Source organism: Triturus cristatus, chromosome 12 (genome assembly GCF_964204655.1).
Source record: "Triturus cristatus chromosome 12, aTriCri1.1, whole genome shotgun sequence".
NCBI lineage: Eukaryota > Metazoa > Chordata > Amphibia > Caudata > Salamandridae > Triturus > Triturus cristatus.
Window position 1 is genome coordinate 833,536,364 of NC_140595.1, and position 22,711 is coordinate 833,559,074.

Genomic DNA, 22,711 nt, shown 5'->3' on the forward strand with positions numbered 1-22,711 from the left:
GAGACTTGTGCCTCGACGTCGATCGCCGTCTAGGTGGCGACAACTGAGTGATCCATCTCGACGTCGAACGCCTAGCCAGCGCCGACGGAGATTTGCTCCTCGACGTTGAGCGTCGCCTGGTTGATGACAACGGAGGGCCCTTTACCTTCGTCGACACAGAGCACCGTCTTCGACTTTGTAGAAGTGTGATGCGCCTGCACCACCGTAGTCTTCGACGACGACTGCTGCTTTGCCGCCAGTAGCTTCGACGCCGAAGGAGAACAGGTCGGGATCTTGCCTCTCAACGTCGACCGTGTTCTCTTTTTCTGTTGCCTCACTGGAGACCTACCTCTTTCAGAGAGGCCATATAGTCGAATTCTCTCCCTCTCCTTGATGGTTCTTCTCGACAACTTCTTGCAGTGATGACAGGTGGCAGAAGAATGAGAATCAGGGAGGCAGAGTATACACACAGAGTGTGTATCTGATCTAGCCGCCTTTTTGCCACAGGCAGGGCAAGGACCAAATAAGGAAGGCATTTTTGACAGAAAAAAAAAACTTTTCTGGAACTCCAAAAAGGTTTAACCTTCACTCTAAAGCCAAAAGACGTTGAGTGAAAGCAAAAAATCCACAAAAAAACGAGAATTTTTGACAGAAAAGCCAAAAAAGGAAAAGCTGTGAATCCAGGGTCCTGTCTGAAGGAGCCGGAAAGAACTGACCTAACTGTCACCCCTGAGGCATGATGGGAAGCTGGGGATCATGGCTGCCTTAAAGGCACAGTGCCAGTTTTGTGGGCAAATGCTTTCATTTTCTATGCTATTGGTTTACAATGCAGCCTGTAGGCTAACAATGTCTGCTTTTTTGCAGAGTTTTTCATGAGGTTTACTCATTAAAAAAGAGTTCAAGTGGTACTTGCCCCCCTGTGTTTTTATACATACATTATGTGTTTGCAAAAGCAGTTTATTTGTTATTGCATTGTTTAGCCTCCTAGATGGGGGCTGCATTGGTATGAGAAAAAATGATATAGATATATATATATATATATATATATTCCAATCTTACGTTGAAAGTACTCCGATCATCCCGGAAAAACAACGCTTCACGGCACCCAATGCTTTTAAGGCAGAGTTTATTGGCAACTCAAAACTCTATATATATATATATAGATATATATACAGATATATATATACCACCAATGCTCACTTTAAATAAAAGCAAGCAGGACACAGCTCCGGATATTGACAAAAGCAATTTAATGAGCTTGACAGCGCTTGCTTGCAGTCCGTTAAACGCTATGGCAGACGCGTTTCTGGCCGGAATGGCCGTCTTCAGTGCCGGTCTCAACAGCTGATAGCTTTGCCTTTGAGCGAGGGACCACTCCTTAAAACCAGTCTCTCAGCTCCTCCCTCTAAACCAGGTGGAAATCGTTAGTACCGCTGAACTCAGGTAAGCTGCATGATGGTACTTGCAGTCCAGCGAGGTGCCTAATACAGTGGTGTAGGCTCCCAAAACAACAAGTGATGCCCCAAAATTCATGGCGCTGGAATGCACATTGCCACAGCCTTCCTGGATAAGTTAATATTGCTCACGCTGATGTCTTTTTTCCTTATCAGGCAGCCTCTCGCTGCCTCCTCTCTCCCCTTGCGCACATCACAGCCTTGGTGGCAGTAGTTTTCGCTCGGGGGGGCACCGCGTTTGCACTCCTCGTGCTGCACCAAAAGTTTTGCTGAAGACGCGGTGCACCTGACCGGGAGGGCGTGTCCTGTGCCGGGATCAGCGACCCGGCTATATCTCCACCACCAATGCTCACTTTAAATAAAAGCAAGCAGGACACAGCTCCGGATATTGACAAAAGCAGTGAATCCAGGGTCCTGTCTGAAGGAGCCGGAAAGAACTGACCTAACTGTCACCCCTGAGGCATGATGGGAAGCTGGGGGTCATGGCTGCCTTAAAGGCACAGTGCCAGTTTTGTGGGCAAATGCTTTCATTTTCTATGCTATTGGTTTACAATGCAGCCTGTGGGCTAACAATGTCTGCTTTTTTGCAGAGTTTTTCATGAGGTTTACTCGTTAAAAAAGAGTTCAAGTGGTACTTGCCCCCCTGTGTTTTTATACATACATTATGTGTTTGCAAAAGCAGTTTATTTGTTATTGCATTGTTTAGCCTCCTAGATGGGGGCTGCATTGGTATGAGAAAAAATGATATAGATATATATATATACAGATATATATATATATATATATATGTTTTTCATATACAATTTGTATTATTTCCGGGGTCCCCGCACATGGGCGGAAATATTCAGTGCTTATGACTATTGATGAGGATCCCCTGGAAGAGAATATAGTCATCCTATTCCTTTGTCGGTGGTGAAGGCTCATGGATTTCGCCCTATTCTCGGTCTTCATCAGAAGTGGATGGATCTTCCCTTGGAGGTAATGCAGTCAGGAGACGAGGAGTCATTCGCGGTGTGGCCAGAGCCGACATACAAGGAGTAAGAGGGGGCAGTAGACTGTGGTGATGGTGCCGCAGGACGTTCCTCCTGAGCTTGAGGAAATAGTTTCCTGTAGTCTGAAAGCATAGCCTGCAAATCCTGGGTTAGGGATGATGGTAGGTGTGCAGTGTCCTGTCTAGGGAGGTTCAAGAAGTATCCATAAGGCTCAAATTGCCTTTCACGACCAGGGCAGTAAAGCTGGTAATATTGCTCCTCATAATAATAGTCCTCATCCTCCTCTTGATATTTCACATGGAGCTCAGACGGGCGGTGAGCTGTCTCATACGGGCCATCATCCTGACATACTTGAAGATCTGGTAGGGGGCTTGAGGGTAAAGGTGAGAATTTGCTTGGCGAAGTGATTTCTGGGCACCGAAATATCTTGGTCGTCTTAATCTGCACCCTCGTCATTGCTGGCGTCAACTGTGCAGTCTTTAGCTGGATGGTGCTATCTTTTAGTGCAGATGACAATGGGTCCTTCGCCGACGGGACCACTGTAAACGGGTCTGTCGTCGACGGGATCTCCGTCGCGAGGGTTAAAGGCGTCGTCGACAGTGGTATGGCCGATGGAGTTATCCTCTGCAGTGACATCGGCGAGGTCTTAGTGGATGGTTGTATTGTCATTGATGAGATGGGAGCGCAGATGGTGGTTGAAGTAGATGCTGCTGCCATCGACGGTCTCTACAACAAGATAGAAGTAATGGTCATCGTCATCAACGTTTGCGGCATCAATGGGGATGGCGTCATCGAAAGGGATTTTTGAGAGGATTTATGCTTCACTGTATGTGAAGAGGAGGCATAAGGGTGTACTTCCTCATCAGGAGTAGATGGTAAAGATAGGGCTGGCTCTGAGGAGAATGGTGTGTTTCTCCTTTTTCTGAGAGTCCTTAGCCTGAGAGGTTTTCAAAAGCTTCCTGGCCTCCTCAGATGTGCCCTCCCGGGACCTGGCTCTCTTGCGAGACCTGTAAGAGGCTTCACTGCCCTCATCTTACATGACTTTGTATTCTGAAACCAACAGAGTAGCCTCCCCTTTCTATCCCTTAAAGTATTAGAAGAAAAAGTGTGACAGATTTTACATTGTTTTACCTCCATGTGGGTCATCCACATGAATCCTTTTCTTTCCACAGGTCTTGCAGGGATGGAAAAGGTCTTTTCCATCAGACATGGTAGTAGGAATCACAAATCCAAGGTTGTAGAAGCTGTGTGAAGAAGAAAACTGAGCAAAGCTCAGGGAGACTCTCTTCACACAAGACATGCGGTGAAAATCAGAGGATCTCAGCTTCTCTTGGGAGTGTTCTAGAGGGTGCTACGACCGATTGGTCATAGTTAAAGTTTGGTTCCCTTTTTAAAAAGAGATCGATACGCTATAAAATTTAGTGGCCTAGGGCCCTTTTAGCCTATACTAATTTATTACATACTGCTTTGTTATGATACCGTGGGACTCCCACTTTGACAGCGGGGAATGATTCAATCATGTGAATCTATAAAAGATCCAATACTGGATAAATATGAAAGATCTAATGTTGGACAACAACTTGATTTCACAAAGAGCAGCATTTTCCTTCTTTCTGTGGTGTTCAGATGCAGAAGGTAATGACTTTCTCATTTTTCCACTACTTTACTTTAACTCATTTATTTAGCGCAAACGAATCATCCCGCAGGGATCTCTCGGCACTTAGAGAAATAAGTGCTCATGGTCAGAGTTTCCTAAAACAGCCACGTCTTCAAGAGTTTCTAAAAAGCAGGATATCTCGGTACAGGACCGGATCTTCTCTGGTAGGGTGTTCCAGTGACTGGGGGCCAGATAAGAAAAGGCTCAACCCCCCATTTTTGCTCTATTTATTCTGTGTGAACACAAGAAATTACGGTTGCTAGATCTTAGTTGCCGTGTAGGTTTGTACAGGGTAAACTTCTTATTGAGGTAGGCTGGGCCGTTCCCCTGTAGAGACTTGAAGACCACGCATAGCATCTTAAAGATAGCTCGTTTCCTAATCGGAAGCCAATTAAGTTGGCTCAAGAGGGGTGCCGAAGGAGTGCGGGTCGGTTTGTTAAGGGCGAGGTGTGCTGCAGTATTCTGCACCACCTGTAGTCTGGATAGTAGGTGTTCCCTTATTCCGACAAGCAACGAGTTGCCATAATTCAGTCGACTAACCAAGAGTGACTGGATAAGGGTTGTTCTTGCCGAGAGTGGAATCCAGGGAAAGATTTTTCTTAGCATCCTCATGGTTCCGAAGCAGGTACCTGACAAAGTCTTCACCTGCTCCTCCATTGATAACTTATTATCAATCCTGATGCCAAGATTCTTAGCCCAATTTTTGGGGGGAAGGAGCCTCTCCCAACTCCAGAGGCCACCAGTCGGGAGACCAGATTTCCTCGGCCTTCTGGAAGAGCAGTATCTCTGTTACTACAGCTGATGTTTCGTCCTAGAAATGCCATAGGGCTAACAAACTGTTGAGATATAGCAGCTCCAGCTAACCCAACGACAACACCCAGACTCTGGCTTTCCTGATCTACTTAGCGCTCTATCGCAATCCCAAAATGACTGAGTTTCCAGACAGTGGTGACAATCACACAAAGATGGTTCACAGAAGTTCTCATGGAGACTGGGTCTTTAGTTGCAAGTCTGTGTGGTAGCACTGGCTAGTATAATTGCTTTTTTCCGTTTAATGGCTAATGTTTTTTCTACAAGGAGATGCACATTATTGTCCGGGTCAATTGGGACGTTTAAAAGCCTTGCAGCCCTTTCTACACGCTCACCAGATGTAGTTACTTTGGCTGGGAATAAAGGTATACTTGGTAGGTACCATTTCTTGCAACTTCACAATCTAGCACTTACAAGCTTTTTCAAATTCATCTGATCTTACAGTTTACTGCCTGTAGGGGATGTTGCCTAGGCCCTAATCAAGGAACAATGGGTGACTGTCATAGTCCGTCATAGGTATGGGCCTCATGAGTTAGTGGCACATTCAAAGAATTATTGTGCATCGCATTTCCCTGATTTTATTCTGGAGAAGCAGGAACTGTGCTGATATACTTCTCTCCCATTATCTTTTGGGTACATTTGAAGACTCATCTAAGTTGGGCATGAATTTTTACAGCGTGGGATATTTGGTATAAAAGATTCACCACATCTGGCTTGGCCCGATGAGTTTGGGTGAATGTCAGACTAAGCATTTTTCAACTAAAGATGGATGTTTTTGGACCAACAACTCTGGTTTGACAGATGCCTTACGGCCTTCTTGGATGTATCTTAGTTTTGGTCTCTTAAGACGTGTCTTGTAGGCAAATATATCGCTCTTGGGTCCTTATATGAAACTGCACAAGTGGCACAACCGGCATTTACATAAATATTTGCGTTCTGCTGTACTTTTAGATTACCAGTGTGGGCTGTTCTAGTTAGTGTATGCACGATCGAAAGGGCATATTTACACTTCTTGAAAATGAGTTCATGTTATCAAATGCATTCCAGCATTATATTACAGACGCAAGCTCATAGGCAATAAAACCATTGAAGGAAGAAATAAATATGCATCTTGTGTTATTCAATGAGTCCTGGTATCTACGTCCTAGTCATAAAATGGACCCTTTCTACCACCACCCGGTCTCTTGCAGTCACACAAATAAAGTTTCTTCTGCCCTTGGACAGATCATGTGTTTATTAATCAACAGAAAGGTTTTGGGTTCCTACTTTTCATCACAACCAAGAACACACTTTAATCCTGGTTGCTTCTTGAGTGACAGATCATTATGGCCCCAGTGTTTCTTACCTGGCTTTGTTTCCACAGTCCATCAGGTCAGCAATATCGTTGAAGGAGGTGACAGCCAGTTTGGAAAGGTCCTCTACATAGGGGCCCATTATTGGGTGCTCTCGCACTCGGAGGTTGCCCTTGCTTTTGGGGTTCAGCAGATCCCGTACCCGCTCACAATAGATCTCCATGTAGCTGACCTGGGACCATTCAAAAAGAAATCAGAGCCACATCAACAATAAATTATGACCTATTTTCCTACACTGAAACAGGGCTATTGGTCATACTGTTGCTTGTTCTATCCTTATCCAATGTGTTTCATCCCAGATAAAATACACAAAGAAAGTGCTTGGTACATACAAATGTGAGCTGCTCCATTATTCTCTTTTTTTATTTTATTTTTGGATATTTTGCACAGGGAAATCAAGAGAAAAAAAAATAACAAAGAAGGCACAGAAAAGAAACCAAGTAATCACTGCAAATTCCATTTTACAAAAACAGAATTAAGTCCCAAAATACAAAGTGTAGAACACAGAGTTATAACTTCATCATTACATCTCATCGGTTTCCCAGATCGGGCCCCAAACCCGAAGACCTCTTCTTTTGGCCCTTTTCCCTTTACATTTATAAAGTGCCTTCTCTAAATTAAAAACATGATGAAGTCTTGCGTACCATTCATGAAATGTGGGTGATTCGGCATCCTTCCAATGAGTTGCAATAATTAAACGAAAGATGGCAGAAACCATAAAGCAAAAATAGGCTTGGGAAGAATCCAAACATAGGCTACCATCAATCCCTGTCAGAATCAGAGTGGGAGTTAATCGTACTAAGCCCCCAATGATTTGATTGAGAAATTCCTCTATCTTTGATTTCAGATTATCCAGTTGATTACACCCACTGAACATATGGATCATGTCGGCCGGACCTTCCTTACATCTGGGGCACCAGTCAGTTTCCCTTTTCCCCCAACTAAAAAGTTTAGCGGGGGTATAATAGAGCCTAAACAAAGTTTTAAAGTGTTGAGCTTTAAGATTAGCTGCGAGAAATATTTTCTTTGATAAATACAGTGACCGACAAATGTCGACATCAGGGTCCCCAAGCAACCCTGCCCAAACGGATTCAGAGCTGGCAATATCATCCTTGTTGGCATTCAACAAAATTAGGTATAAGTCTTGGATGGTTGCTATTATAAAAGAACACGATTTAAAATTGTTAGAACCGCTTGGAATGTCTGGTATAAAATTAGCAAACTGCTGAGGATTCCTAAGCTGCATAGATACCATGCTATCTGGGGATCGTCACAGTTCCCATCTTTATTTTATGATAATCTTGGGAAAACTTGGGAACAGGCTGGCATTAACGTAATTGGAGATCTATTTGGGCAGGCTGAACTAAAATCCTTTGAAGAGCTTCAAATTCAATTCGGGTTGGATACCAAGACATTCTTTAAATATTTACAATTCAGGGAGATTATCAAAGCTGCAATGGGTCAAATAACTGGATTTGATAATATTCCGATACTTGACTGGCTTGGACATAGGCAGCCACGGGTAAAAGACTTATACCTAATTTTGTTGAATGCCAACGAGCTGCTCCATTATTCTCAATGCAATCAGTGTCCTTACCAAATACAACTATGTTTATGGTTGTCTGATTTGATAGCACAGCTGTCCCCAAACAATTATGTGAGCATCACTAGAGAGGAGCTTTGGCTCCACCCACACGTTGGGAGTCAGGAGTAAGTGTTTTGACTGGGCAGAAGCTGTGTGCTTCCACAAAAAAGTGCTTTACCTCCAGCAGCTGTGATCATTGTGTTCTTTGCTTCCACAAAAATACATATCCATTACCAAGCTATTTATTGTTAAATCCCTCACATTACCACACAATAGTCCTGTAAAACCTGACCAATTGGCATATAGCAATGCTTGTAGGCTTTCTGGAACACGTTCAAACACAGCAGAAGCAATGAAATCCACGTATGATCAAATATAACCCATTATAACCACAGTTCTTCAGATAACAGACATGTAACCAGAAGCAGTGCAGGAATTTTGTGAACGGAGTTCAATTGATGCGCTCCATCTGCGGCAGAACCTCAGTCAGAGGGTTCAAACCCAGGGGCGATTTAGCATCTCAACATTCAGGTTGGTCAAAGGGAGTACAGTCGAGTCTGGTAACGGGAACATCACTTTGTGACTTGCTATAATCAGTAAAGCAAATTAACACTGTGACCACTCTCCCCTAATTAAGAGTCACTCTTAAGAAACATGTTATCCATCTATTTATGTGAATGACTAGCATACACACATTATGCAGTTATTGTTCAGCTGCACTTCCCATTAAAAAGGCATTTTTTTTTAATTTGTCTAGAACTTTTGACCCCATGGACAGATCTAAATAAAATCTGGGAATTGCTTGGTGTAGCCCGCTAAGGTCTGGCCTGTAAATTTTCACGCAGACTCATGCAGTGGAACAAAAGTTAAGAGAAACAATTGATAGTTTCACTTTTGAGCGCCCAATGGAAATTTTGCTTGCACTTCCAGCCAAACCGCTGAACAGACTTACACCAAGCTTGGCAAGTAGGATGTAGAATTTTAATTACAAAGCATGCTTTTTGTTGGTTTGGATGTAAATCTGTCTAGTAAAAAATTAATGTGTCCTCATGTAACTCAACTGGTGCTCGTGTAAAGCGCTGTGATATCCGATACCTTCGGGTCAAGTTCGCGCTATTTAAAACTCTGTAAAATAAAATAAAAAATAAAATGCTGTTTGGGGGTCAATAGTTCCTCTGCAAATCTAAAAACACCAAGAAACCTGACTGGATAAGGAAGCCTTTTCTCCCATCCCTTTCGGATAAACAGTTTCAGAGTTGGAACATGGATACGAGAGCACGGACTGGCTGCTGCAAGAGAGAAACGTCTCTTGCAGCAGGCATTTCAAATGAGGGGCAAATTCCTAGCCTCCTGCAGAAAAAAATGGATGGTCATTGTAAGGAGACCAGATGGGCACATGCTGACACACAGCACACAGTAAGGAGACTCTAAAAGGGTTCCCTACGTTAAATCAAATGTAAAAAACTCCAAAAGGTCACTGAACCTCCAGAAGCTCTTGAGGAAACTGTGGACATCAGACACCTAAAATGGCAGCAGGGGTCAGCGATCTGAACAAAGATACCAAGGCCCCGAGTCGACAATGGCAGACCCAAAAAGTGTACAACAAACCCTGGTCAAATTTCATGGCCTGGTACCGAGAACTCAAGGTAAGCTTAGCCAACACTTGTGTCAGTAAAGCTTGCCCCGAGTTTGTGAAACTTGGGCAAGAAGATTGTCCTGGAGCTACATTCCCTGAAAAAACTAAAATGCCATGGTACAAGCTCTGTATGCAGCACTGGTTTCACACTAGAGTGTTGGGTCTTCCTAGCAGCCACCCTGCAATTATCAGAGCACCATGCACGAATACAGTGCAGCAACTGTCGCTACACTCCTTGGAGAATTAGCCAACACACATGACTTAAGTGGACCATCAGTTTTGAAATTATTTTAAAGTGAGTGCCTGAATCTCATGGTCTCTCCTGGCTGAATTTAGGGCCAACAGCAATGCAGTCTAATATGTAGAGTTTAATATCTGCTCTATGAAAGGTTCGAAAGGAGGTTTCATGAGAAGTGCAAGGAATGAATGCAGCTCCCAAGAAGGAGAGCACTTTATCTTTGGGAATGCTGTAAAAATACCTCTAACAAATTGGTTGCTGGTTCTAGAACCTTGCAAAGAATAGGAGTCTGGGGAGCGTCAGGAGCTTGAAGTAAGGAAGCACTTGGTGAGGTTCTGAAGATCATTGACGCAAATCTCTGGTGCTGCACCAGGAACAGAATATTTTCCACTTAGCCTGATAAGTTTTAATCATTGAAGACAATATGGCTTAGGCAAAGATTTCTCTGTAGTCTGATAGGATACCTAGATTCGAAAAATCCTATGACTTTAGGAATCATGCAGTCAATTTGAGAGACCCGTATTTTGATGAACAATCTGTTCTTACTCTCTGCTACACAGATGTTGTCAGTGGATGAATGGAGCTTCCAATAGATGGAGAGGATATGTATACCAATATCGGCAGAGCCACCATGGTGCGACCAGAATCATTTTGCAAGGCTGTTTTTTTTACCTTCCCAATTACCCGTGGAATGAGGGGGAAGAGAAAGAAAGATGTAAGCACGTATCTTCAACCAAGACATCAAAAGCTCTTCCACACGCTCTTGAATCTATATATAGCTTCACCACCCCATTTGGGCCCCTCCAATGATTCTAATGCAAACCCTGACATCTAACTCATTATCACCCTATCTCTCACATCGAAGTGCTGACAATTGTTTTGTGCATTTGTAACCCTAACGAACAAGTTACTTACCTTCGGTAACGATGTATCTGTAAGAAACATTAGTTAGTTAGATTCCTCACCGTCGAATAACCCCAGGCGTCAGGCTGGATCCGGAAAGATTTTTGTAGCAATACCCCTTGCGCGTCGCTAGGCGTCGTCTGCGGCTCCGCGTCCGTCGTTGGCGTCATGCGCCGGAATGACGTCGGAGTACTTAGACGCCGCCCTCGCGCGCTGACGTCAGTTCTTGTACATAGCTTTCCGTGCCAGGAACGCAGAGCCATGCAAGAGACCGACACTGGTGCCAAAAAGTCTAGGGCCCTGAACAGGATGACCTTAAACCTAGATGTCGGTTCGAAGAGCGGGGAGGATGGTAGAGTCGGTGAAGAATCTAACTAACTAATGTTTCTTACAGATACATCGTTACCGAAGGTAAGTAACTTGTTCATCTGAAAGAAACACGTTAGTTAGATTCCTCACCTTAGAATAGATACCCCAGCAATACCAACCCCGGTGGAGGGTCTGCGAACCAAGATCACACCAGAAAGTCCTGGAGAACAGAACGGCCAAAGAAGCCATCTCTCCGGACGTGGCTGTCCAGGCAATAGTGCTTGGTGAACGTGTGCAGTGAGGCCCACGTCGCCGCCTGACAGATGTCCTGCAATTGAACTCCCCGTCCTAGGGCAGTAGTTGCCGCTGTGGCCCGGGTGGAATGGGCTCTCAGCCCAACAGGAGGGTCCTTTTTCCCCCAGGAGTAACAAACCTTTATACACAATACAACCCACCGTGAGATGGTCCGCTTGTGTATAGCCCTCCCCTTCTTAGCACCTACGTATCCAACAAAAAGTTGGTCGGCCACCCGGAACTGTCTGGTGCGGTCAAAATAAAAGGACAGTGCACGTTTGGGGTCCAGACGGTGGAGCCTCTCTTCCTCTTTCGAAGGTTGCGGAGGCGGAAAGAAGGTGGGCAATGTGACAGATTGCCCGATGTGAAAGGGGGTCACCACTTTTAGAAGAAAAGAAGGACGAGTCCGGAGGACAACCTTGTTCGGATGAACAGAAAGAAAGGGAGGCTTAGATGACAGAGCCTGGAGCTCACTCACCCGTCTAGCCGAGGTGATAGCTACCAGGAAAGCAGTCTTAAGAGTCAGAAGACGAAGGAGACAATTGAGAAGAGGCTCAAAGGGAGCGCACATCAGAAAGGTCAAGACCAGGTTCAAATCCCACTGAGGCATTACGAAGGAGACGGGTGGAAACATGTAAGTAATGCCTTCAAGAAAACGCGAAACAACAGGGGACTTGAAAAGAGAAGGCTGATTAGGAAGCCTTAAGAAAGCAGAGATTGCAGAAAGATAACCTTTCAAGGTGCCCAGAGCAGAGCCCTGCTTGGCCAAAGAAAGAAGAAAGAGTAGAACCTCAGAAAGAGGGGCGGAAAGGGGATCGACTGCCTTTGCTGTGCACCATGCCACAAATTTGTTCCACCTGCAGGCGTATACCGGTTTTGTGGAGGGACGCCTGGCTGCCAGAATGACGTCACAGACTTCAGGAGGCAAGTCAAATGGCATCAACTGTCGCCGCTCAATCTCCACGCATGGAGGTGGAGACTGGACAGGTTCGGGTGGAGGACCGTCCCCTGCTGCTGCGACAGAAGGCCCTCCTGAAGAGGCAGTCGTACCGGAGGATCGATTGACATACTGAGTAGCTCGGGATACCAGTACCTTCGTGCCCAATCCGAAGCTACTAAGATGACTTGGGCCCGGTCGCGCCTGATCTTCTTCAGCACTCTGGGCAGAAGTGGTATAGGCGGAAAGGCGTACAACAGACCGCAACTCCACTCGCGACGAAAAGCGTCTCCGAGCGAGTGCCGCCCTGGAAATTCCAACGCGCAGAACTGCTGACATTGCACGTTCTCTTCGGTGGCGAATAGATCTAACCAAGGCTCCCCCCACTGCAGAAATTGACCTTGCGCCACGTCCGAGTTCAGACACCATTCGTGATCCATCATGCACCGGCGGCTGAGTTCGTCTGCTCTGGCATTCAGAGAGCCCGCCAGATGTTGAACCACCAGGATGATGCCCTGGTGTTCCAGCCATGTCCAGAGGCGCAGAGCCTCCTGACAAAGGGTCCACGACCCCACCCCGCCATGTTTGTTGCAATACCACATGGCGGTGGTGTTGTCCGTGAACACCTGCACAACACTTCCCCGGACAGAGGGAAGGAAGACTTTCAGTGCAAGCCGGATCGCTATTAGCGCCAAAAGGTTGATATGGAGCCGAGACTCCGCCGGAGACCAGAGGCCTCTGATCTCCGCCTCTCCCATATGGCCCCCCCATCCCAGGAGGGACGCATCCGTCACTACTACGTGCTCCGGTTGGGGTAGGGAGAGGCATCTGCCTCTGACCCAATCGCGGTCCGTGAGCAACCACTGCAACTGTTTCGCAGTGCCCTCCGAGATCAAGACATGGTCGGACAGGTTGCCTCGATGCTGAGCCCACTGAAACTTCAGGTCCCACTGCAGAGCCCGCATTCGCCACCTGGCGTAATGCACCAACAAGATGCAGGAGGCCATCCGCCCCAGAAGCCGCAGCACCAACCTGACCGAGACCCAGGATAGAGGCCGAAAGATGGGAATCAGAGCCTGAATATCCCGGACCCGCTGTTCCGGAGGATAGGCCCGGAACTGCGCCGAATCGAGAACCGCTCCGATGAAGAGGAGCTTCTGGGAGGGTCTCAGGTGTGACTTCGGCACATTGATGGAGAACCCCAGCAAATGCAGGAGGTCGGCCGTAGTCTGGAGGTGGGAGACGACTTGCTGGGGCGAGCCCGCCTTCAACAGCCAGTCGTCGAGATAGGGGAAGACTGGAACCCCCGATCTGCGCAGATGAGCTGCGACCACCGCCATCACTTTTGTGAACACCCGAGGGGCACTGGTAAGACCGAAGGGGAGCACGGTGAACTGAAAGTGCTCCTGACCCACCGTGAAACGCAGGTAACGCCGGTGGGCCAGCAGGACGGGGATGTGAAAATAGGCGTCCTGCAAGTCCAACGCTACCATCCAGTCTCCAAGGTTGAGGGCAGCTAGAACCTGAGCTAAAGTGAGCATCTTGAACCGTTCCTTCCGGAGGAAGGCGTCGACGCCCCTGAGGTCCAAGATAGGGCGTAGGCCCCCTTTGCCCTTCTTGGGAACCAGAAAGTAGTGGGAATAGCAACCACGGCCTACTTCTGGACCAGGAATACACTCGACGGCCTCTTTGGCCAAGAGGGCCGTAACTTCCTCCCGCAGAAGATTCAAGTGATCCTCCGACATATGGTGGCACTGCGGTGGCATGGCTGAAGGGGTCGTCTCGAAGGGGAGGGAGTAGCCCCTTCGGACGATTTGCAGCACCCACCTGTCCGACGTGATGGATCGCAAGTGGAGCAGGTGATGGCGAACTCTGCCGCCCACTGACGTGGAATGGGCCTGAAAGCTCGGACTAGGAGGGCATTGAGGCGGATGCTGCCGGGGTGGATGTGGGCTGACCGGCACATTGTCCTCCAGTACCGCCACAGCGGAATCCACGTCCGCAACCGCGTGCAGGTTGGTTGTGTGGCCGATGGCTAGGTGGACGTGAGGAGGCGCCCCTTCCTTGGCCACGAAAGGGGAAAAAGCCGGAAGTTTGCGGCCACGGGGCCGAGAGACCCAAGGACTTGGCCGTAGCCCGGGAGTCCTTAAAACGAGCCAGCGCACTATCTGCCTTATCACCAAAAAGGCGAGTGCCATCAAAGGGCATATCCATGAGGGTACTCTGGACATCCCACGAGAAAGACGTAGACCGCAGCCAGGCGTGGAGCCGGAGCGCCACCGTGGTGGAAATCGCCCTACCCAGCGAGTCCGTGGTGTCTAGTCCACACCGTATGGCATGTCGTGCTGCATCTCGCCCGTCAGCAAGCGCCTGGGAGAGACGAGTCCGGGCCTCCTCCGGACACAGGGGCAGCACGTCGTCCACCATATCCCACAGAGAGTGGGAGAAAAGGTCCAAGAGGCAAGCGGTATTCAAAGACCGCAGGCCCAAACTCAGGGAAGAGAACAGCTTCTTTCCGAACTGTTCCAGCCTCTTGGATTCCCGATCCAGAGGAGCGGACGGGAAGGAGGATTGGGAAGTTGAGGCCTGGATAACCAGACTCTCGGGGTGGGGTGTTGGGACAGGAAACTGGGGTTGCCCGGAGCAGGGAGGTGGCGCCGGGCCACGTTCCGATCCACAGGAGGAACTGTGGAGGGCTTGGACCAAGTGCCCTGCAGAACGTCTATGAGGGCCTCATTGAACTGCAGCAGAGGCTCTGTGGAACTTGCTGACGGTTGAAGTACCTCTGTGAGGATGTTAGTCCACACGGCCACAGCAGGCAACTCGAGCCCCAGGGCTTTGGCCGCCGTGCGCAGCACCACTGAGAAAGCTGCACCTTCCTTCGAGGCCACAGTCGGAGGAGAGATGAAACCAGTGTCCGGAGAGGTGTCCAGACCACTGGCATCCCCCAGTTTGTCTGCCCAGTCCTGTGAAAGTTGGCCCTGTCTGGTCATAGGGTCCTCAGACCCCTCCCAGTCACCCCCGTCATCCGATTCCTGATAAACAGGAGGAATGATCCGGGCGGTAGATGAAACGCTCATCCATTGGCGTCGGAAGCGGCGCCGAGCGGCGCCGTGCCGGGGCTAAACCGGGGAACGGCGGCGTCCGGAGATGGCGCTGGAGGCGGAACCGGTGTCGGCGGAGGAGGCGTCGTGAGGTCGACCGGCGCCGGCAGATATCCAGGCCTGGATCCCTCGGGGGCCTGCGGCGTCGGGACCGAACTCGTCGACGGCGCCGGGGCCGGAGCCACCGGCACGCGAGGTCGCCCAGTCGAGCCCGCAGGGCCCGAAGGCGCGCCGGCAGGCGTCGACAGCGGAGCCAGGCCCCTCATGGCCGAGAGGAAAGCACTGACCTCCGCCGGAGTCGCGTCAGTCCCAGGGACCGGCGGGTATGGGGACGGACGCGGCTCCTGCAGCTCTGATGGAGCCGCGGGGGTGGGACCACACTGACCCTCGGCCGAGTGGCGCGACCGGTGAGGGGAGTCCGAAGAGCGGTGTCGCCTCTTGGACTTCTTTGATCGCTTCGACTTACCCGAAGACTTCGAGCCCGACGAGCGATGATGGTGGCTGCGGCTCCGCGACCGGTCCTTGGACCTCCTCCTGGACTGGAACCGTGAGCGGTGCGGAGCAGAGTGCCGAAGCTCGAGAAGCTTACAGGACCGCTCCCGCCTAGCCTTCGAGGTCAAGGCCTGACAATCGGGACACGACTCCGCATCGTGGTCGGCCCCCAGGCAGTAAAGGCACCGGCGATGGTGGTCCGTCACCGACATCAGTCGATGACAGGAGTCACAGGCTTTAAACCCAGGCATCCTACCGGCACCAGAGTAGAGTCGACAGAAGACCAAAAAGAGTCAAAAAAGTTTAGTCAAAAATTGACTAAGGGGTAAGCTCTTCCCGGATCGGCGCTGTCTGGCGCGGAAAAAAGAAGAACTGACGTCAGCACGCGAGGGGCGCGTCTAAGTACTCCGACGATGTCATTCCGGCGCACGACGCCAACGACGGACGCGGAGCCGCAGATGACGCCTAGCGACGCGCAAGGGGTATTGCTACAAAAATCTTTCCGGATCCAGCCTGATGCCTGGGGATATTTTAAGGTGAGGAATCTAACTAACGTGTTTCTTTCAGATAATATATTACCCAACATCCTGCAGTGATATAATACTCAATGTACAAATGGTGTTATTGCAATGATCTCTCTGCAGGCTATTTTCTGAACAAGCTGTGTAACTAACGCAGCCGATAACAGATCTGATTCTAATGTAGAAATATGCACCACTGTACCCCCTTCTCTTCAGTAATCCCTATATACAGATGCAAATGGTATTATGCACACCTTTTGATTAACCTATTTCTGCCACTATCTTTAAGTTTGTTATTCTCTCTTTGCAAAAATTCAACTATTTGGGAAAAAAAGACATTAAAAGCTCCGTGCCCCTGAGTACCATCGCCCCCTTTAAAAGATACTGCATTTTTTGCTCTGGGATAATGCAGACATATTGAGTGCTGGAAATCCCACACCAACAAAAGATCATGTCCACTACATCTTGATTCACCTACTTGTGGGTAACCTTTGCTGATGAGTGTTTCCGCCGCCCATGAGCGGTCTACTTTTGCTGAAAGATATATGTCACAAGTGATGGTCCAGGCCCACATATTTTGAGACTGGTTTTCAAACAAAACATGGCTGCAGCATTGTCTGTCCTCACAGTAACTTAAGAGTTGCTTGATTTTGAAAGAAAAGACTGAAGGCCTCGTTTGATAGATTTGAGTTCCAGAATGTTTATATGGAGTTGCTTTTCTTTATCAGACAAATGGTTTCTGGCTTATATGTTTTGCAAATGAGCTGCCAATCTTCTGAAGATGCATCTGCTGTCATAGCAAAATGGGCTGAAAGGGCAACCCCCCTGTATTAGGATGCACAGTCCATTATTCCAATAAGACCTTGATCCTGTCCATGATTTGGAGTCGATCCTCAAAAGATCTGGAAACCTATGCCATTGCGCATCCAGCTCTACTAGCAATGGACAGATTTTCAGTCTGCAGTGAGGAATCAGTAGAATGCACAAATTATGCATCCTTAATAGCCATTTGAATCTGCGAACTGCTGTGCTTTATGAACACTGAATTCATAAGGTAGGAAGTGCAGGTTACTGAAGTTAAGAAATGTGTTCTTTTGATGGATTCTTCCAACCACAGATTCCGTTGATCTTGAATAGATACCAAAGCAGTGACTCACAAAAGGTGAAGTGTATGAGGAGTAGAGTCACGCCACGAAGTTCTGCAGGACCAAGCCAGTGAAATGGCCTTCTTCGCAGACATGATTGTTGAGGCAGTAGTGCTTGAGGAGCATAAGCTCAGACGCCCAAGAAGTAGCCTGGCACACTTCCACTATTGGAACACCAGTCACCAACGCCATCATGCAGCCCACAGGCCCTCAGGCAGCTCATTCTTGGACAAGCTGCAGCATTGTTTATGCACAAGACCATCCACCTGGATATGGTTTGTTTTTGCTATTGCCCTTCCCTTTTTAGTAACAGCAAAGCTCAAGAAAGCAGATAATCGACCCAGTACTCCTTTGTGTGCTCAATATAAAAACGGAGAGGTCTTTTTGGGGCAAGCCAGTGAAGCCTCTCCTCAGGGATTCAGTGAAAAGAGAAAGGCAAGGAGAGTACCGAGCCACAAACTTTGTCCAAAGATCCGAATATACAGATTTGGAAGATGGGTGCCTGGCTACAAGAATAACATCCGCTACTGCAGCAGGTAAATCAAAACCGTTCAGTTGCTGCTGCACAATCTCCAAGCATGGAAAAACCGGTTTTGCAGATTTGGGTGTAGTACTCTGCCCTGTTTCTGAGACAGGAGGCATGCTAAATAGGTAGAAGCATCAGGGGACAAATGACGAGGTTTAATAGATCTGGGTACCAGACTCTTCTAGGACGAAAAGGAGCCATTAAAATGAGCTGATCCTGTATTTCCTGATCTTCTTCAGAACTTGGTCAGGAGAGGTAGCAAAGGAAAGCATATAGTAAGCCTTGCATAGAGCGTCATTGGGGAAGCTAGCTGAAGATGCACTGCACCTCAGAGGGAGCCTTCCAGTGAAAACTACAGTGTGCCACAATCATGACAATGCACATTCTCAGGGGCAGCAAAATCACGCAACCAAGGCACATGCCGCTGGGAGAAGATGCCTAGAGCTGCCTTTGGTTGAGGAGGCCATTTATGGTCCACTGCTAACTTTACTCCTTAGCTCATCCATGCTGGTGTTCAGTGAACCTACTAGATGAATGGCTACCTCCTGTCACAGGGTCCACAACACCATGCAGCATTTCTTGATTGCAGCAGTACCACATGGCATTCGTGTTGTCTGTCAAGACCTAAACCAGCAAGCAGCTCTAGGAGGTTGATATGGAAATTCAGCTCAAGTGGAGACCAAAGGCACTGCTGGAGATCAGACGTCCCTGATCTCCACTACTCCCAGATGGACGCTCGAAATTAGAGACAATGCAGCAATCACCACTGTAAGCTCTGTATGGGATACGGTGAATGGTTGCTGAAGAAAAGGATAGCGTCAATCTGCCACCAGTGTAATTCACAAACTGTCTATTTTGACATGCAGACGGTGCTAGAAAGACAACCCAATCGGAGGTTTCACTACTAGGCTTGCATGTGCCAGTGAGGCCATGGAACCAGTAGACTGCATAAGACCAAGAGCCAACTCCTGTTTGTAGGCCTATATCAAATCGCATTACCAGATGTGCTATTGTATATACTGTTTTTATAAATGCCAATAAAAAGTGTTTTAGAGCCAAAAGAAGCTTTAGAACCGTCCAAGCCGGAATCCAGAAATGATCCTGCAAGATCAGGATCATACCTTTAACATACTGGACTTACTGAAGAGGGGGAATAGCCATGAACATTATCATGTCCAGGTATGGATGGGCTAGCCTCTGAAAGTTTGAGCCTCAAGTCTGGCTCTGGCTCAGCTTGAGGTCTGGTTGGAACCTCAAGTCCATAACGAACTGAGCTTTCATGTGGCTTTTGCCTGCCACCCACACTCTACTTTCAATCACAAACATTTGAGGTAAAATGGAGAGAATAAAAACATACCCATTAAGTGGATGATTTGTACAAAGGGAAAACAGAAATTCTGGATTAATCTCTGCTTTCTCGCTTAACCAAACTGTATGATCCTAGGAAAATATTTTATTTTACCGATCCTCCTTTTTCTTTGCTATCGCAAATGAAAGCACCTTCAAATACAAGAATCTGGACCACATGCAGTGTTCACGTGACAACTGTCTTGCCTCATAGTTCACTAACAGCATTGCCGCCAGGAAGGGAGAAGGGACATGAATGGTTCAAAGCTCATGCTTAAAATCTATCACTTTTAATAAGTACTACTCCCTCCGCCTGACAACCCAACGACGACCATGGAACATCTTCATTTCCAGGTCCAGACCAACCCAACAGCAGCCTCCGCAGCACCCTTGCCTACAGAATTCCTGACCCCCGCCCTTCACCAACACCATCAGCGACTTCATCACACCCAAGGCATCCTACACGGCGACCTCAACTTCCACCTAAACAACCCCAATGACCAGAACACAGCATCTCTTCTGGAGAACCTCGCCAACATGGGACTTAAGCAGCTAGTCACCCCTCTGACCTACGTAGTGGGACACACGCTCGACCCGGTCTTCTCTGCCAGCAAAATCCCCCTACAGCTACACCATCGAACTCCTCTGGACCAACCACCACTGCGTTAATTTCACCTTCACCAAACCCACCGTACACCACTGTGCCCCCCGTAACTTGAACAAGGTCACCAAAGAACAGCCAAGCGCTCCCCTCAGCACAATCACACCGCCGACGCCAGTACAGTGCAGCACGCAACCTCCACAGATGGATCTCCAACTGCTCTGACACGCTGGCGCCCCTCAAGAAAGCACCCGGAAAGCACCACTCCAAGAAAGCCAGTTGGTTCACTGATGCCCTCCAGAAGTCCAGACGCACCTGTAAACGGCTCAAAGAGAGAAAGAGAAACAGAAAAACCCTAGAAGCCTACAAAGACTTCAAAGCTGTCGTTACAGCACACCACCTCCTCCTCAAAACCACAAAGAAAACGGCCCTCCAAGATGGAATCAACACCAACGCACACAACAGCAAATAACTCTTAATCATCGTCAAGAAATTCAACAAACCCAACAGTGAGACCACAGAAGTCCCAGCCTCCAAAGACCTCTGCAACAAACTCGACATCTACTTCCACCACAAGTTCAAGCATATCTATGACAGCTTCGACACCCAAGACCCGCCCACAAATCCCACCACCACAAACTACAACTATGACATCCCCCCACCAGATCCTGCTCTACTGGACCCCAGTCACCATGGATGACACTCTCAAGACCTTGAAGAGCATCCATTCCGGCGGATCCTCGGATCCCTGCCTGCACCACTTCTTCCACACAGCCACCACCTCCGTTGCACTCGAGACCGCCACCTTTCCCGAAGACTTGAAATACGGTGAGATCAACCCCCTCCTGAAGAAACCGTAAGTCGACCCAACAGACTCAAGAATTTCAGACCCACCTCCCTGCTCCCCTTCCCAGCCAAGGTCATCAAGAAGGCAATCCACGCCTAACTCTATGAGTTCATTTAAGCCAACCACGTCTTGGACTCCGCTCAATCAGCTTCCAAAGCAACCACATCACTGAGACTGCCCTCCTCGTCACCACCGATAACATCTGCTCCCTCCTTGACCAGGGAGAAACAGCAGCCCTCATTCTCCTAGACCTCTTGGCAGCCTTCGACACCATTTCCCGCTGCACCCTAAACACTAGACTCCACAATGCCGGCATCTGCAAAAGAGCACTGTACTGGATCTACTCTTTCCTCACCGGCAGAACACAGCGAGTCAGACTCCCACCGTTCCTCTCAGAAACCACGGAGAAAAGCTGCGGAGTCCTTCAGGGCTCCTCCCTGAGCCCCATCCTCTTTAACGTCGACAGGGCCCCGCTCACAGCCATAGTCATTAACCATGGACTCAACAGTCTCCTACGCTGATGACACCCAACTGATACTCTCCCTCACCAATGAGTCCACAAACTGCAGAAACAACTTCCACGACGGGATGAAGCCCTTTGCTGCTTGGATGAAAGACAGCTGCCTCAAGCTCAACTCGGACAAGACCGAAGTCCTCATCTTGGGGTCCAACACCTCCGCTTAGGAGGACTCCTGGTGGTCCACTGCGTTAGGACCCCCCCCCCCCGTCCACGCACCACACATGAAACCTCTGCATCATACTAGACTACTCGCTCACGATGAACAGCCAGAACATTTCCTTATCATGCTTCCACACTCTTTGCCTGCTTTGAAAGACCTTCAGGTGGATCCCCACTGTGGTCAGAAAAACCGTCACCCACGCACTCATCAGCAGCAGACTTGACTACGGGAACGCACTCTATGCAGGGGTCACCCAGAAACTCCTCAGGAAGCTACAAAATTTTCAGATCGCTGCAGCCAGACTAATCCTCAACATCCCCCACCACAAGTAAGTCTCCAAACACCTGCGAGAACTCCACTAGCTCCCAGTCAACAAAAGAGTCACGTTTAAGGTCCTCACACACCTACAATGCCCTCCACGATGCTGGACCGGGATATCTCAACTATCCCCTATCATTCCACATACCCACCAGACACCTCCGCCGAACTAGCCCTTGCCACCATCCCTGGGATCTGCAAGTCCAAGACCGGAGGAAGATCCTTCTCCTACCTCGCCAACAAAGTCTGGAACACCCTGCCTCTCCACCTCAGGCATTCTCCGTGGCTGACTCAATTGAGGAAGGATCTCAAGACCTGGCTCTTGTACTGAACCTCAGTGCCCATCAGGAGCTGCAAGCCACGTCGCAGTCCTCCCCTCCTCACTTCTTGAGTCCCTCATGGGTGAGTAGTCATGCTTAATAAACACTGATTGATTGATTGACTTAGTGTAGTGCTATAATGTTGCATATTAACATCAAAGATTCCACAGAGACTTTTTTAAATTTTGAAGAGACTTTCACATTTTACATGCTGTTTATTGTATGATTCACATGGCAAACTTTTTCAGGGCTCGGCTCATGCAGGGACCATTGATTCTGCTCTGGCTCGGCTCACCCTGTTAATTTGTTGGCCCACCCACCTCTATGTCCAGGGCAGCCTCTATAAAGGGAATCCTCTGAAAATTCATGTGGTAGAACTGTAGCTCTCTAATGAAAAACCCCAGGAATGACTGGAGCAGAAGGGGAATACATGTATACCCAACCAGTGAAGATGGAACACAACTTCCTGCTATCATCTTCGTAAACACCTCTGACGCACAGGTAATGCAAGGGGTAGAACAGCAAACTGGAAATGCCCAAATGCCACCACAAACTAAAGGCGTCATCAGTAGGACTTCAGGACAAGCACATAAAAGTATACATCCTGCAAGTCCAACGACACCATCCAATCACCTGGATCCACGGCGGAAAGGATCAGGGTCAA

General features: G+C 48.4%; 1 protein-coding gene across 2 annotated transcripts in view; it reads right to left on the reverse strand.

Annotated features, from left to right (window-relative positions):
• KIF1C (kinesin family member 1C) overlaps nt 1-22,711 on the reverse strand; it is a 949,797-nt gene that overhangs the window by 659,103 nt on the left and 267,983 nt on the right. For both annotated transcript variants that reach the window (XM_085638138.1, XM_085638139.1), the window contains exon 6: nt 6,238-6,416. In XM_085638138.1, coding sequence (XP_085494264.1) covers nt 6,238-6,416 — 179 coding nt within the window. The remainder of the gene's footprint in view (nt 1-6,237; nt 6,417-22,711) is intronic.